The sequence below is a fragment of the Miniopterus natalensis genome, chromosome 1 (genome assembly GCF_054644295.1).
Source record: "Miniopterus natalensis isolate mMinNat1 chromosome 1, mMinNat1.hap1, whole genome shotgun sequence".
In the NCBI taxonomy this organism is placed as follows: Eukaryota; Metazoa; Chordata; class Mammalia; order Chiroptera; family Miniopteridae; genus Miniopterus; species Miniopterus natalensis.
Genome location: NC_142081.1, coordinates 47,988,628 through 48,006,783, shown reverse-complemented (window position 1 = coordinate 48,006,783; position 18,156 = coordinate 47,988,628). Strand labels below are relative to the sequence as shown.

Here is an 18,156-nt window from a genome sequence, read left to right as displayed (position 1 = left end):
ACAGAGAGCAGAATGCTATATCTAGTAAAATATTTTAAGTGTTATCTAAACCTCGTGTTTCATTTGTACTTTGAAAATTTCTTACAATCTAATTTTAAGAGCTTCCTATACAATAAAAAGCTCAAATTATTTTGTAACAATTACACAAACAATATTCTGGACTGAGTTTAAACAATTATTTCATATGAAATGCTCCACCACTTGGATTTTATGTTTGAGTGTTGAAAACTAAATGTAAAACTCTTGATTTTCATAGTGCATTGTGACATGTACATGTTAGCACAGAAAAAAATAACTGATGAAACTGTTAAGTTATATAAAATGTTATAACAAAATGCCTGTTTTTTAAAGTTTGAAGCAAGACATAATCTAGCAAATAAAATAATCTGATTAATGCATTATTTCCATTTAAGTTAGAATACAATAAGCTTACATAAAATGTATATGAACTTAATTTTTAAAATTTAATGATTCAGAAGGAATTTTAGAATCTATAAAGATAATCATTATGAATATAAATTGTTACCGGTTATATGGAAATATCAACCTGAGATTTCTTATCTAAAATAGCTGAACCATTATTTACTATAAATCAGTATTTTAGGGATTTGCAAATCTTTTTAAAACCAAATTTTGAAAAAGTTGTACCTTCATGTGATTTTTCAAAGGATCCAAAAGATTGAAATGAATATTGCACTTTGGACAAGCTCTTGGAAAAGGTGTTCCATTTTTAGATTGATTTGATGAGTTATTTGTACCTAAAATAAATTCAAAAGATATGATTCAAGATTTAGCACTTTTAAACATTAAATACCCACTAGTAGTTTGTAAATTTACTTCAATTTCTAAATTATATGTATACATTTCTTTTTCATATGCGACATTTCATATTTACCTTTTGATGACATAGCCTGGGGAGATGTCACTGAAAGAGATTTAGCTGAAGGAAATACAGCTGAGGAATTTGCTCCAGAAACACCTTCACTGGGCTTAGGCTTTTTTGGATTAACACTGTTTACTTCAGAAGTAGAAGGACGTTTTGATAAAAACGAACTTTCGTTAACACCTACAATAATTTAAACAGTGGGGGGGGAAATTTAAACACTTTAGAATATTGCTTACAACTAAGTAAAAATACTTTGAAGCTGAATTAAAGGTGTTATCATATTACAAATGACAATAAATGATAAAGATTGATGTGATTAAGTCAGGGGATATAGAAAAATTGTGCAAACATCTATTTTGGATTATATATACTCAAATAATTCATAAAATAATCTTTCTACACAAGAAAATACTAAATATGGCTCTGAATAAACACATAAACAGCTACGATGAAAAAAGTCAAACCAAAACATCCCCAGCAAAAAAAAAAAAAATTAAAGCACAGAGAATACTCTGAACTAAGTTTCTACAAATGAATTACCTTTAGATGGTTAAGAACATTAACGTTTGTTAAAAAATATAAATATATATTTATTCTAAAAATTTAGAGACCCTTGCCTGGGCCAGTTTGGCTCACTGGTCCATGCACCGAAAGGTCTCAGGTTTGATTCCTGGTCAAGAGCACGTACCTGGGCTGCAGGTTTGATTCCCCCCCCCCCCCCCCCCCCCCCCCCCCCGCTCCAGTCAGGGTGCGTGCAGGAGGCAACCAATTGATGTGTGTCTCTCTCACATTGATGTCAGTGCCCCCCGCCCCACACAGTTCCCTTCCACTCTCTCTAAAAAGCAATGGGGGCAAAAATACCCTCCGGTGAGGATTAACAAAAAGAACAACAACAATTTAGAGCGCCTTTACAAGCTTTTTATTTAACAACTTAAAAGGTTTAATGGAAAGTTATTCTTTTCCCAACTAACAAAGAAGTGGTCTATTCATGGTCTTAGGTTACATTATCCATTTATTCTCATGTACAAAGTGGAAACAACTAATCTTGAATGATAATAACTCATTCATTCATCTATACAAAAGGGATTAGAATGGAAGGAGTTAGGTTTTCAAATTATGTTTCCAGAGCCTCAGGGGCTCCTCTTAGGGACTACTGGACATGCCTGACAGAGAAGCTGTCCTTTTATATTTTCTTAGACCATTGCACAAAATTTTGTTTGTACAAGGATTTCATTTCTAAAGAGTTTCTAGTTTACAAACCATTGCCTTATACCTAAAAGGTATTAGTCTTATTCAGATCATTAACAAGAGAAATGGGGATATTTAGGCTATAACTAGGCAGGCAAGAGTTCTTTCTGAAAGTGACACACAACTGTACTTGGTAATAAGAATTTGAAACCTGAACATCATATTTTAATGCTCCCACCTGTACACTAAAAGTAGAATTCATAAAGTAAATATATTAGGAATATTCTAGTCTTGCTCCCATAAGACTGTCAACTGATTTCTCAATAGAAATTTTGTAGGCCAGAAGGGAGTGGCAAGAAATACTCAAAGTGAGAAAAAGCAAAGACCTACAACCAAGATTACTTCTACCCAGCAAAGCTATCATTTAGAATCGAAACACAGATAAAGAGCTTCCCAGATTAAAAAAAAAAATAAAGGTGAAGGAGTTCATCACCACCAAACCAGTACTATATGAAATGTTTAAGGGTCTTCTTTAAGAAAAAGAGGGAAAAAAAATGATAAAAATATGAACAATAAAATGGCAATACATACATATCCATCAACTGACTCTAAAAAACACAAAATAAACAAACAAGCAGAACAGAAAGACTCATAGATACAGAGAACATTTTGACAGTAGCCAGATGGGAGTAGCATTGGGGTAAAGGGTGAAAAAGGTAAAGGGATTAAAAAGTACAAATTGGTTATCAGAGAATAGTCATAGGGATGGGTGTAAAGTACAGCATAAGGAATATAGTCAATAATATTCTAATAACTATGCATGGTTTCAGATGGGTGCCAGATTAATTGGGATGATCACTTAGGAAGTTAGGTAATGTCTAATCACTGGGGTGTACACCTGAAACTAATAATAATATAAGTCAACTATAATAGGGAAGGAAAAAAAAATTTTTTTAATGGAAAAAAAAGCCCTGGCCCATGTCCTCAGTGGTTAGAGCATCAGCCTGATCACCAAAAGGTTGTGGGTTTGATTCCCAGCTGAGAGCACGTATCTGGGTTGCAGGTTCAACCCCGGGCCCTGGTGGGGGCCCACACAGGAGGCAACCAATTGGTGTCTCTCTCTCATATCAATGTTTCTCTCTCTCTCTCTCTGTCCCTCCCTCCTTCTCTCTCTCCCCCCCTCTCCCTACCTCCCTCTCTCCTTCTATCCCACTCTCCCTAAAAAAAACCAATGCAAAAAATATCTTCAGGTGAGGAGTAACAAAATTAAAAATAAACGAATAAAGTGGGGGAAAAAATATTCCAGGTTTTTAAGTCAAACAGCATAAGTTCAAATTCAGGCTCTGTCACTGACTAGCTAAGTATTCTTGGCTTATTTCATTAACTTCTCTGAGCCTCAGTTTCCTCTTTTGTTATTATACCTTGTTTTACAAAGTTGTTTTAAGATACAAAACGATAGTGAATTTAAAGCACCCAACACAACATCTATCACACAGAAAGCATTCAATAATAAATGATAGACATAATCAATACTTTAAAAATATTTTATATCTTAACGTACTTTAGAAGAAAAAAATTCTAATAGATTCACCTGTCAGCTTTTTAATAAGGGAAACATGTCAGAAAAATAAGCCATTATATTAGTTGGCTTCTCTGTTTCATCCTTTGTGATAACATAAAAATGGTTTCTTCCCCCCATCTTCAAAGCACATGATTACTGATGGCTATACTACAGGGACTTCGGAAAGGTTTTTGTGTAATCACAGTAGCATTCTTGTAAAATGCTCAGGTTACTTGAAAAGCCAATGAGTACTGGCATATTTGGATTAAATATCTGACTATATAACAGGCTGGACAATAGAAATAAACTGTTTTATAAAATACCTCTGCATTTTAAGTTTTAAATTCTGTTTAACTTATTTATCTGTTATGTTTGGTTTATGTTGTTTCCTACATTGAACAGCCCTTTCTCTACTAGTAAAAATCCTATTCTCATTCAAGACCGAGCTCAAATCTAATCTCCAGCATTTGACAGTGGTCAGTTAATCATGCTACTGAACACATAGCACATTATCATTCATAACAACTATTTGTTGTCAAATACTTTAAAGCTCATAATGCATTTTCACATTTTATCTTATCTGGCCTTCAAAAAGCTCCAACTAAAATAGAGCAAGAATTAAAAATATATCTTCAAATGGCTGATTCCAGGTCTAGAGAATGAATGCATTAAAAAAGAAAAATAAAAACTCAATTTTAATAATGTGACAAAACTGAAGTAAAAAGACTTGATAAAGACTCAAAAATGGTTAAAATAACATTTCTAAATTATCCTACTTACTGCTCAGGCTGAAGTCTTTATCTCTGCAGTAGGAAACTAAGAGTAGGAACCACTGTCCTTACTCCAAGAAGTTTCAAGAATTCAGACCTTTCCTATGAATAAAGTCCATGTGTTCTGTAAAACTAGACTTAAGACAACTATTTTTTTCTCCTTGTTTCTTTTGATTCCTACCTATTTTTAAATTTTTTTTATTGATTGATTTTGGAGAGAGAGGAAGGGAGATGGAGGGAGGGAGGGAAGGAAGGAGGAAGAGGAAGGGGGCGGGGATGGGGGAGGGAGGGAGGGAGGGAAGGCGGGAGGAAGAGAGAGAAAGGGGAGGGGGAGAGGGAGAGAGAGGTTGACTTGCTGTTCCACTTACTCATGCATTCATTGGTTGATTCTTGTATGTGCCCTGACTGAGTGTCAAACCTGAAACCATATTGGGACAATGCTCTAACCAACAGAGTACCTGGCCAGGGCTGGTTCCTTCCTATTTTAAAAACTAGATTTTTACAAGTGTCACAAATAAGTGATACCAAAAGAAGTGCGTATTAACTAAGTATTATCTAAATAGAAAAACATTTTAGGCACTAATATTACTATTAAAAGACAGGTAGGTTTGGTAAATTCTCTATATTGATTTGTTAGAAAACAATAAAAATAGTCCCAAAAATTTTTGTGTATCTCTGTTTAGTCAAATATTTGAAATATTTTGAAATTGCTAATATACAAAGCATAACTCCCTTGATTACAGGTAATTTTCAATTAGATAACATTTTTTCATAGCAAACTTTTTTATTGTAGGTTAATGAAGAGGTTTGTTATTAATATACAATCAAAGAACTTTAACTCTTCTTCAACAGGGAAATTTCATTACTCCTTGAAAGGGCATTTAGTGAGTACTGACTACATACAAATTTATTATAATCACTCTATAATAGCACTCTGTAATCATATTTAACTATCATATGTAAATCATTAAACGAATAGAAAGACACTAAGCTAATTAAGAAATCCACCATAATCATATGCTTTTTCACACTTGTCATCATAGAAGCTAATTAATACTTCTTTTAACAGAATAGTATTCAGGTCATCAGAGGACTTCTCTAACTTATGGAAATTGTTTACAGATTTTTGAGCCCATGTTTAGTGCAAGTGAGAACAATCTCAAAGTCAATTAGCCTACTTAATTAATAGAAAGAAATAAAACATTCTATCATTAAATAAGATTTAAAATTACCCAAGAAAGGCATTCAAGATTAGCAGCATTCCACTTTACTATATAAAACATAACATGAAGACAAAGACTTCAAATCAGAAATTAAATTCCATATACATATTCACCAAATTTCTTTTTAAAGTTTGAAAACCAACCTGCTATAGAAAGTGTTGGTCCCCCTTGATAATGTGATAATCCTGTATCCTGGGTCAAGTCAAACAGTAACTCTGTAGAATTACTAGATGCAACTCGTGATGAGTTTGTTATGTAACCCTGTTAAAATATTTTAAAGGAAGAGTATTACACTTATTCAACAGAGTAATACTTATTTTGTTTCATAAACTTTTATAAAAGTAAATTTAGCTGCATGCAATATTTTAAGAATAATCTTTGATGACTCAATTACTAATAACTTACAAAACACAAAGGTAATTTTTACTATCTGCCAAAATTATCATCAAATAAACCTGAAAGCAAACTTAGAGCTGGCTTATTTCTGACTAGTTAATTAAAATGGGGGGCAAGTTCTAATATAACTTTTTCAAGGTGAAAGAAACATATAAACCCATTTAAAATGAGTAAGATTACTATCCTTTATAAAGCTACTAAAAATTCAGTATTTCTATCAAAAAGAAAATCATAGAACTTAGCAAAATATTTGGCTAAATGTAAGAAAAATAAATACAAATTTTAAAACTTCTATACCTCTATAAACCCCACAGACAAAATATCAGGGCAAACAAACAGGGAATCAATCTGCTATATTATGCATCAGGGTTAGGTATGATTATATCACATGGTACAAGTTTTAGAATCATCTTTATTGGAAAAATGTATAAGCCAAGGGTCAGGAAGAGAAAGAATAGGTCCCCCACTCTCCCTACCATCCCACAGAAAGCCATGCTGGGCCAGAGAATCTCCCATCTCATAGGGCAGATAGGAAAGCTGCCTGATAGGTAAGGTGAACAAATAAGAAAGTCAGGTAGACAGAGTTTATCTAAGAAGCTGTTTATAGGAATGATCTCAGCCAGCTGAAGGCCTTAGGGCTCAAGGGAAGTTTCAGCCCTTCATCAGGATGGTCCCAGCTAGCAGAACGACCTCAAGAAGAGTAAAAAGTATGAGATGAATCATGTGGTCAAGTACAGGCAGTATAAATTTACATTAAAACACATATGTTTAGTATAAATAATTATGAAAAATGTGATCTACATAATTTAGGGATATATACTTCAATACTATTATATATTAAATACACTGATACACACAAAATATATTTTGTGCTATTTATAAAAGATCATCAATGAGGAAAGTAAGCTCTCAGTGACTTCTGGGTCATTCTATACATCATAATATGTAACATGCAAAAGCTTTAAGATTAACAATGCTTAAAAATCAAAAGGGAGAAGTCACTTTAAGAGAAGAATGGGTAAAGGACATCAACTGAGACACTTCAAAAGCAAAATACAAATGACCAATACATAATAAAAAACTTTTTTCCAACTTACTTGTCAAAGAAATGCAAATAAAGGCAATGGCAATTTTAAACTACTGAACTGGCATTGTTTTAAAGTTGATAATATCTAAAACAAAAAGTATCAAGTTCATGAAAGACAGAGTCAGTAACTGCAGAAAAACATGAGGAGACTAAGAAGAAATAACTAACTGCAATAATGACCTGTGATCCTGGGAATGAAAAATGACAATAATGGAAAAACTGGTAAAATTCGAATAAGGTCTGTAGTTAGTTCATGTTAGCTACCTGATTATGATAAGTGAGATGTCAGCATTAGGGTAAACTGGGTTAGGGGTATAGAGAACTTTTATTTTTTAATGGAACTCTTTGTATTATTTGCCCTGTAAGTCCAATATTCATTTGAAATCAACTTAACATTTAAAAATTTAAAAGTAATGATAACATTCATTATTGGCAAAGTAAAGGTTATGTTGTGGTACAACTTTCCTGTGTGAAAATTCTGGCAGTAGCTACCAAAGGCTTTGTATAAATAAATTCAGAACCTTTGGTACAACTATCCCACTTTAAAAATTTATGGTAAGAAAATAAAAATGTTTAATGGAGAATTTTTAATAGCAAAAATATTAAAATCTACATGTCCAACAATGGAAGAAGAGAAAGAGATGGGCCTTCCTTACCACAGCCTCTACAAATTGCAGATGTTACTAAATAAATGGCGGCTGTTGTTTAAAAAATAAGTTATGAAAATAGGTATTGAAGTAACCCAAACCTTTCCTAGTGCCTTGAGGCCTAACAGAATATACGTGCATTTGAGCCTTAACATACAGTATTAAAAAAAAAAAATCAATAATGCCATAGTCATATGACTTAATTGTAACCAAGCACAATCCCACTTCAAGATAAATATTTTCTCCAAATATTTGTTCTTCAAAAAAATGGAAAATATTCATTTGCATTTTCCAAAATAGTACTTTAACAGAAATATAAAGTTAATACTAATAACACTTTCCTAGATAACAACTCTGGTTAATTACCACAGTTTCAGAGACCAGGTACATGTTATTCAACATTAACTGATTAAAATAATTCTGCAACAGGGAATTTTAATGTCTTATAAAACAGTTTGGAAAAATATTAAACACAATAGTAAGGTACTAGACTGGAATTCAGAAGACATGCACACTTATTTAACTATGTACCTTGGGCAAGTCACTTTTGAGCTTCACGTTATTCACCTTTCAAACTTAAATGTACTTACACTTTAAATATACTTGTACTACATAGTACACGTTTCAAATGTACTTGCACTTCATAGTACATGTATGAATTAAATCATGCAGCTGTCACAACAGCACTAATAAAGACCAAATATTATACCCCATTCTATAAATTTATAGACTGGGTATAGTTATGTAAGATTCCCAATACAGCCCCAACTTCTTATTGGTGGAGCTGTAATTAGAACCAGGTCTGATCACAAAGCCTATGGCCTTAGGCTATATCACACTACACCACACTGACTTTATAAGTAATAAGAGATCCCTGCTACCTAAAAGAGATGTTGAAGTATAGAGATATTCCATGTATTAATTTTATTTTAAATAAAAATAATAAACCCACTGTAGATTAACATGAGTAATTTTTATGAAAAATGGCTATCCTGCAACACAAAAAATTAAAGAGTGGCATTGTTTTACATTCTGCAAATCTCTTTAATGTCTAGCTTAATCAAAAACTGCTATAGTCTCATATCTGCTCCTGCTTTTAACTTGTTAGGAAATGTTGTTTGGTTGACAAATATAAAGAAAATATGGCCTTATAAATACTTATAGTTAAAAAGGGAAGTATTTTAATAGCAATTTAGGATAACTGTAAATGTACTTCTTTGATACTAAACCAAAACTTAACAGCTGGTATTTTCTTAAAGGTTTGTTGGAGTGTGAAATCTTACTCATCACGCAACTTTTTGTACTTTGTTATATTAAAATCTATTAGTCTTACACTCTGAATGGATTTTTCTTTCGAGCATGGTTTTTTGACATCATGCATTGATTATACGGAAAATACTGGTATCTTTGAATTATGCAGATCTTCCAAAGCTTGACAGAGTTCATTATACAATATCAAAAAATCATAATTATTAATACCACTACCCATCAGAAAAGTCTTTTAGTAATGGAAAGCTGTCAAGATTATGATAGCAGATACAAGTTTTCCAAAATTCTAATTTTTGCTTGAAAGCTCCAATTTTATGCTTCACAAGAAATACTACCAGCTGTTTTCCTTTACATAACAGCTGTCCTTTTCAATTTTGCATAAATGTTTACCAAATAACCAAGATTAAGTAACTCACTGTGTGTGGTGAACAGACTCAAAAATGGCCTCCATGACCCTAACCAAAAGAATACAGCAAAGGTGATAAGATATACATGATTTTATCTATCATATTACATAAGATTTTAATGCCACCCTGCTAAGGATTCTCTTTCTTTTGCAGCCTTTGAGGAAACAAAAAGCCATATTGGGAAGAGCCACCTGAAAAGAAGCCAGCCAAAAGCCAGTAAAATTCTGAGACTCTCAGTATGACCACCTTTAAGGAATCGAATGCTGCCAATACCAGGAGAACTTGGAAACAGATACTTCCCCAGTTGAGCTTCAGATGAGACTGCAACCTCAGAGACCACACCTTAACTGTAGCCTTGTGAGATCTTAAAGCAGAAGATCCAGCTAAGCCATGACCTGACTCCTAAACCATAAAAACTGCGAGATAAGAAATCTGTGTGGTTTGAAACCACAAGTTTGCGATAACACTGATACTACACAGAAACAAATAATACACCATGGTTTGTCAGTCATTCTTTCAAGTACAAATGGTCTTTTGTTTTCAAAAAGTGTGTTTAGCTTATAATTCAATACACAAGTGGTTTTCCTCAACACACATCATACTTCAGACACAGAAGTGCTTTATGCATACTACCCATTTCACTACACAAAATATTTTTAAAAGACATGTATTCAAAAGTAGAGCATTAACAAAATTAATAACATTTCAATAACTCCTCAAGGAAACTGGGTATGACTGTAATAGTTTTTACTGTCAATGCATGGTGGTGACTAATACAAAAACTACCAATGCAGCTTAGTACCACTGTCTTGAGGCACCAGCAGTTTACCCACCATTGCTTTTGCATCATCAGTGCAAATGTCAACATGGTGAAAAAGGCAAATAGTGTCATTGTAGTATTATGACAATAGTGTTGACTCTCAAACCCATGAAAGAGTCTCAGGAGAAACTCCGGGGCCTGAAAACTGCACTTTGAAAACCGTCATACTAAGGCAATGCTCCCATTTTTTTAAAGTATACATTTATATACGTTATATATGTATGTATGTATGAAAATACATATGAACTATGGGTTAGTCTGGTATGAAATCCCAAATCTATCATTTGCCAGCTGTGTGGTGCAGTGAATTATTTAACCTCTGTAAGCCTCAGTTTCCTCAAATATAAAACAGGGATAACAAAAGTGCCTACTTCGCAGGGACATTTAAGAATTAAATTAGCCCGGCTGGCATGGTTTGGCAGTTGAGCATTGACTTATGATCAGGTGATCATGGTTCGATTCTCAGTTAGGGCACAAGCCTGGGTTTCGGGCTCAATCCTCAGAAGGGGGAGTGTAGGAGGCAGCCAATCAATGACTCTCATCATTGATGTTTCTCTCTCTCTCTCCCCCCCCTTCCTCTCTCTGAAAGCAATAAAAACATATTTTTTAAGAAATTAAAAAAAAAAAAAAAAAAAAAGCCCGGCTGGGCGTGGCTCAGCAGTTGAGTGTCAACCTAGGATCCAGGCGCTCGGGGTTCAATTCCTGGTCAGGGCACATGCCCTGGTTGCTGGCTCAAGGCAGCCGATCAATGACTCTCTCATCATTGATGTTTCTAGCTCTCCCTCTCCTTTCCTCTCTCTGGAATCAATAAAGATATATTTTTTTTTAAAAAAAGGAATTAATTTATATATAGATAGCATTTAGCACAAAATGTTACACATATTAATAGTTCAATAAATGTTAACTATTATCATTAACTAGTACTTTTTGTTGAGTTTTTTTATTAACAACTGTGAAGGTACATTTCAGAATAAAAAGCTATGATAGCCTCTCAACAATTTTCCCAATAAAGAACTAAGAACACTTGGCGCAGCTTAAAATCTTAAACAGTTTATCATTATGTAATATTCATTACTGGTTATACTTTTACTCATGTTTTGATAGCACAGTTTTTATTACTGTACCTATTTAATTTAAGCATATTACTGACTCAGAAACAGGCTGAGTAGTTAATTCCTACAGCTGTTACTTTGGGTACTGGTTGAGCTATTATAAAGATGGTAACATTTTCTGATACTGGTTATGCTTCTATTGAATGACTACCAGAATTTTAACTGGGTATTGCTGACAATGATAAATAATATCCAATCTATGCCTGAGCTGACTGTGTAGTTTCAGAAACACTTACAGGTTTAGACAAAGGCTGAACAATAACAGAACTATCTGAAGATCTAGATTCAGGATGAAAATTTACTGGCGAGGCAGCCACTGGATTTGATGTTGGGTTCATGTAGTGTTGACTTGTAGGCTTGAATGCAGCAGTAATACCTGTATTTCAAAATTACACAATATATTGAATATATTTCTATATAATCAACGATATCAAAATACTTCACTTTAAAATTAAAATAGTAAAATAATACTGTACCTCGACTGAGTGCGCCATTCTTTATTCCCCTTGAATATGAGCTGGGGTTTACTCTATTCAAAATATCTATAAAAAATTATATTTATTTTAAAATTTATTGTTTGAATGAAATAAAGATTAAGGTAATAGAAATCATAAATGGAAAACAAATAGATTCCTGGAAGGAGTTTATAAGTTATCACTGATTTAAAAATACAGTTAATTTAAACATATATATATATTTTTTATCTACTAAAGGAACAAGATTACAAGCTTTGTTTCACAGAATTAAAACAACCTTCCTAACTATAACTCAAAATCCAAATGCCAGCAGTAAAAGACTGGTAACTCAGACTACATATAAGTCAAACCATTTACATGGCAAAGAAACAGTCCACGTAATTAGTAAAACTTTCCCAAAAGTACATGCATATACTAACTATAATTGAAGTACATGTCTTTCTTTGAGTGATGATAGGGCTGTATATACACTCAGGTTCCTATTACTCAAAATCAAACCCTTGTCCAACCTCCATATCCCACTCACATCCCTAAAAGCCTTGAAGTGTCCTTATAAGGTATCTCATTCAATTATCTGCACTGTACTCTTGAGTTCTAAAAGGTAAACTATCAAAGGCTGCAGACTAAAATGAACCTACCATTTACCAGAGTATCTTATCACTTAAGGAGTTTCAAATCTACCACTATACCAGGAGTCAATGTGAGCCTAATACGATTTTCAGGATCAGTTTAACATTCCTAATTCTTACATGCATGTGAACTCTGTAACTCCTAGATTACTCAATAATCAAACTAAAACTTGGAAGAGTGGGGTATACCTAAAATTGTTGGTTAGAAAAAGGTAAAAGCACAAACACACCAAACATCATTAAAATGTCCTCTTCACAAAAGAACCAGATCTTCCATAAAATAATTCTATAAAGTGAAGGGCCACACAAAAGTAGGGTTATTATCTGATAATAAAAATGTAGTGTTCTGTATCTAAGCACTACAGATGACTTATTAAAAAAATAACACTCCCCTAGCCAGTGTGGCTCAGCAGTTAAGAGTGTCAGCCCTCATGCAGAAGGGCTGTGGGTTCGATTCCTAGTCAAGGACACATACCTGGGTTGCAGGTTAGATCTGCTGGCCCCAGTCGGGGCTCGTGTGGGAGGCAACCAATCTATGTGTCTCTCTCACATTGATGTTTCTCTCTCCCCAACCCCCTTACACTCTCTCTAAAAAGTAATGGAAAAAATATCCTTGGGTGAGAATTAAAAAAACACACAACTCTGCTCCAACTTAACACCATTTTCATTCAGTAATTCACAATTAAGTGTTTACATAAACCATCAAAGAACTATTGCTAAAGTACTTTTTAGTGGTTGTACTCTACAAAACCCAGGATTTTACCCTTCTTCCTGGCAATTCTATATAAACATTCAAAACCATTCTCCATGTTAACATACTTTCCGGCCTACACATACCCAACAATACAATCATTTAAATTCTTCATCTTAACAGTTCAGAAAAGAAATTCTACTGGAGTCAATCTCCTATTTCACATAATTATTTTAAAACTAATATACATTGTTCTAGTTGAACACTGTTAAATCATCTACAATCAGTGTAAATTCAACTTGAATCTTAACTGTCATGTTTTCAATAAGAGAATCTCAATAACAATTTTGCAATATGGTAATATTCCAGTATAAAATAATCACAAAGACTAGAAACAATAATTAAAGATAATATACAATTATGTTCTATCATCAACAAAATCATTCAATTTATAATCAAAGTGGCACTCCACTTAGAATCTCCATGACAGATTATCAACCTGCCAGAGGAAATGGTATTGAGAATTCAATTGATTAAGTTATTCTCCCGCTGATAAAAGTGAATAGAAGTACCCTTACAAGTTTAGGGGCAATAGAAGAAAATACCGGGCTTTTTGAAATTTTAAAGTAGTCTCTTAATCACACTTTTAAGCACTGCCTTGGTAAGAAAATCTAAAATTTGTACATTATTTCTCTGCACTTCTATATATTTTTGAGTGGACATTTTAACGGGTGTCATTACTCTTTGCTTTAACATTATAACTATGTTAATTCCAATTACTCTAACTGAAATCTAGTATATACAAAGATATCAAGGTGTTCTGCTAAAAAGCCATAAAGATTTAAGTTTTAACCAACTGCTATATCATCCAAGTATATTAGCTGTAGACAGTGCCTTTCTCTTTCATAGAATATAAATACAAATTGCTGGGAAATGAGTGTGATCAGAAGCATCTGTCAGCATACAGGCCAGAGATTGTGCAATCATTCATCACCTATACATTTTGTAACTATGAATGGATGACACCACAATAAGGCAGTTGCCTGGATTTGAGAACCCCTATCTGAGACTGACACAAATTTATTTAGTACATTCTGACATTTTAAAGTATTCTAAACCCTTTTTTCCCTATACTTCTGAGTTTAAGTGGAAAAAAAAATAAGAGCACACATATAATAAAAAATTTGGCTCCACTGAAAATTATGACTTCTAATAACAAAAGACCTCCAATGTCCCAGCTGATCTTACTCCATTTCTTTTTCTCAGATCTGATATTTTAACACATTACCTCCTTTCTCAAGTACCCAATCACATCTCCACCCTGTTTCTAAAATTCTTCCTTATCTCCCACCCAACCTTTCATCCCCAACTCTTTACAGAGAAACAAGGACATAAGTACCTCTAAGCCAGTTTATAAATTTTTTCCATTAGAAACAGTATCTTATAAAACTTGGCTTCACTAAAAGCAAATGCTTACTTGAAATTGCTGGTTTTGAACTTGATATCTCTCCAACAAAGATCGGCTCATCATCATCATCATCCTCAACTTCTTTTACTTTCTTCTGCCAGGGTTCCAACTCTTCTTCTTCACATTCCATAAAGAGTTCTGCCATTTTTGATTTATCTAGTTTTCAAAAGGAAAGTAAAACTTATTTTCAAAAAGAAAAATAAATACAGTTTTGTAATATACAGTATATTTAAGATCTACTTTAATAATCCTAATAGCAATTTCTGAATTGATATTTGTAGTTAGTACACGGTAGCAACAGTGATTAACTCATCACTCACTCTCTTAGATGATAGATAACTAAGTAGATATATAGGTAGATAGTAGATATAGCTAGATAGGTAATGGTTGACAGTAGTTATTTGCAGCAGTCAGAAAATTTAGGTACAGTCAAAATGAGTTTCAGTCATATGCCTGGAATATGAATAATTCTACAAAAATGATTTCACTTAACCATTATCTAAGGGGGGAAAGTATTAACAAAAAGGAGATAAACTAAGCCTAAGAGGCAACAGGTGGGGCTGTCTCTCCCTCTTGGGAGCATGCATGCATCTTTCCCATCCCCCTCTTCTTCACCCACCAGGCATATTACCTTTACTTTTCTCCCTTTCTCCTAAGCTCCAAGGGCACCTCTTTTGCATCTGTTACTTGTTTCCTTGAACCCATTTCTTCTATGGCTCACTTCTTCTACCTCTATGACTTCTAAATAAACTTTTGCTTACAGTTTGGGGGAGGGAGAGAGGCAATAGGTGCGAGATAAACTAGAAAAACTGAGCCGAATTCAGGAATGCCAGGCATAGAGCAAAGCAGGAAAGGGGAACAAAATGAGGCTTATTTCATTCAGGACAAATTTCTCACCTGAAGATACAAAGAGCATACAGTAAATATCACCATCCTAGATGTTCTGACCAAACAGAGTTCCCAGGAAGCATTTTAGTGCCTCACTCTTAAATATGGATAGACAACCAATAAGCACCAGTAATTTCAGGAAAACCTCCTGTCTTTCAGACCAAAATCAGTAAAACAGATAAAAGAATCCTAAGGAAAAGAGGCAATGCAGAGAGCAAGAAAAATATTAGAAAAAAATATAATTAGCATCTTTAGAGATATAAGACAAGAAAGAATGTTATAAAAAGTAATACTAAGAAAAAAATATAGGATTAAAAATATGATAGCCAAAATTTTTCAACTCAGTTATTAAAATATTGAAATGTTTCCAGAGGTGGAACTGAGAGAAAAGAAAAAAAAATAGAGAAGACACAAGGTTGTTAGAAAATCAATTTCAAAGATACAACATTCACCTAATTAACAGACAGAGAACAGAGAACAGAGAAAAAGTAGAGGATAAGTAATAAAGAAATAATGCAAGAAAATTTCCAAGATCTGAAAATATAAATCTCTGTGTTGAAAGGCTCTACTAATAAAAGAACAACGATCAAGAAAAAAGTTGTATCAAGACATAACATCATGAAATTTCAAAACAAAAGAGTTAAAGAGAATATCCTCAGATCTGCAGGGGTGGGAGAGCAAAAACAGGTCATACACAAAAGATAAAAAATAAGAATAAGAACAACAGCTAAAAAACAATAGAATGCTTTAAAAATTCTTATCAAAATTACTTTTCAATATAGAATTCTATCCCAGTAAAACTTTTCATCAAGTGTGAGAGTAAAGACTAGCAGTATCACCAAGGTAGCCAAAGCATGCTTTCTCAGGAAGCTACTACAGAATCCAGCAAAACATGAGTCTTAATGAAGAAAGAGGAAGACACAGATGTAGAAAACATGACATTCAACACAAAGTCCCAGGACAATGTAAGTTCTGTAGGCCTAGAGAACAACCAGTCTAGGCTAGACCAGGAGAACAGTACTTCAGGCAGAATGTCTCTGGAAGATCAAAGAAAAGATAATTAAAATGTACTTTCAGATTACCTGCCAAGTTTTACTGTGAAGAAAATTGAATTGAGAGGCTACTAAAGGGTATGAAAAGATTTGACTACAGATTCAATAAAACTTAGCAAATAAAACATGAAAAGGGTAGCTGTAAGAAAGCAAAAATCCTCATGATAGAACATTATTAGAAAATGGTTAGAACATTACGCAACAGCACACATACATATGCACACAAGCACTCTTCAAGAAGCTATAGTTAAGCCATTTCAAGTCTTTTCAGATTGTTTGACTTTTTGAACTATGTGAATATATTGCTTTAAGCTGAGAGGGAGGAAAAGAACGAAGAGGAGGAGGAAGAGGGGAAGGAAGAGAAATATAATAATGAGGGCCTAAACTAAAGTAACAGCAACTGATGGATACAAGTGGTACTTAACTAGATATATGGAATGAGTTGATAGTTGATAGGAGACTACAAAAGAGAAAGGTAACTTTTTATTATATTACAGTAATGCCATTTCTATTTTTAACTCAAAATTAAGATACTGTTCTACCATGGTCTCAAAAGATACTGAGTGAAACAATGCTTTGAGGATGAACTACAAAGGAAAAACCTTATTGAATTAGGTGCTATTTTTTATAAATTTCAAAACAGATGATGTATTATAGAATTGTACACCTGAAACGTATATAATTTTATCAACCAATGTCACCCCAATAAATGGGAGAAAAAAAAGAAAAGGCAACGCTATAGGAGAAAGAACAGATCAGTGGTTGTCAGGACTGAGGGTTAGTTATAAAGTGAAAAGAGGAAATTTGGCAGGTGATGGAACTGTTTTATACCTGTATGGTGGTGGTGGTTATATGGCTGTATGTATTTGTCAAAACTTGGAGAAATGTATACTAAAAAAGGGTGAACAGCACTGTATGTAAATTATACCTTAATTTTTTAAAAATTATAGTCTCTCTCCCTTGCCCAGAAAAAAAATTTTCCTTCTATAAAACTGTCACAAATCATTTCTTAACCTAACACTATTTAAATGTTTAGTTGTCCACCTAACAAAAAAAGGCCTTCTCATTTTCCCAAATGCTGCAAACATAATGAACTGATCCCTTTCTTTTCTAAACTATATTGTTTTACTAATTATGTAAAGTTCTTCAAGTCAAATGATTAAAAATATTACATGTTCAAGGCCAAAATGAGCTCCTTGAGAGTATATTTCCCTCTACAGTTTAGATAGGCATTAGGTACACAGTATATAATAATCTATGGACTAGGAAGCTAGGCAAAGTCAGGCAAGCCCTAATTTTTTAAAAAATTAGGGAAACTATTTGTATACTGATAATAAAAGTATCATTTATTTCCATTTGGTATATGTTATAGGCTGACTTGTGTTTCTCCAAAATTCATGTATTGAAGTCCCCAATGCCAGTACCTCACAATGTGACTATATCTGGAGACAGGGTCCTTAAAGAGTTAGTTAAGTTAAAATGAGGTTATTAAGGTGAGAGCTAATCCAGTATGACTGGTGTCCTTAAAAGAGATCAGGACACAGGTACATGTACGGAGGTAAGACCACCTGAAAACACAGGAAGCA

General features: G+C 33.5%; 1 protein-coding gene across 2 annotated transcripts in view; it reads right to left on the bottom strand.

The window, feature by feature from the left end:
- ZNF280D (zinc finger protein 280D) overlaps positions 1-18,156 on the bottom strand; it is a 103,042-nt gene that overhangs the window by 65,440 nt on the left and 19,446 nt on the right. For both annotated transcript variants that reach the window (XM_087821311.1, XM_016208522.2), the window contains exons 2-7: positions 14,640-14,786; positions 11,843-11,908; positions 11,603-11,742; positions 5,772-5,889; positions 896-1,066; positions 649-758 (exon numbers count right to left, since the gene is read on the bottom strand). In XM_087821311.1, coding sequence (XP_087677437.1) covers positions 649-758; positions 896-1,066; positions 5,772-5,889; positions 11,603-11,742; positions 11,843-11,908; positions 14,640-14,775 — 741 coding nt within the window. In that variant the 5' untranslated portion in view covers positions 14,776-14,786. The remainder of the gene's footprint in view (positions 1-648; positions 759-895; positions 1,067-5,771; positions 5,890-11,602; positions 11,743-11,842; positions 11,909-14,639; positions 14,787-18,156) is intronic.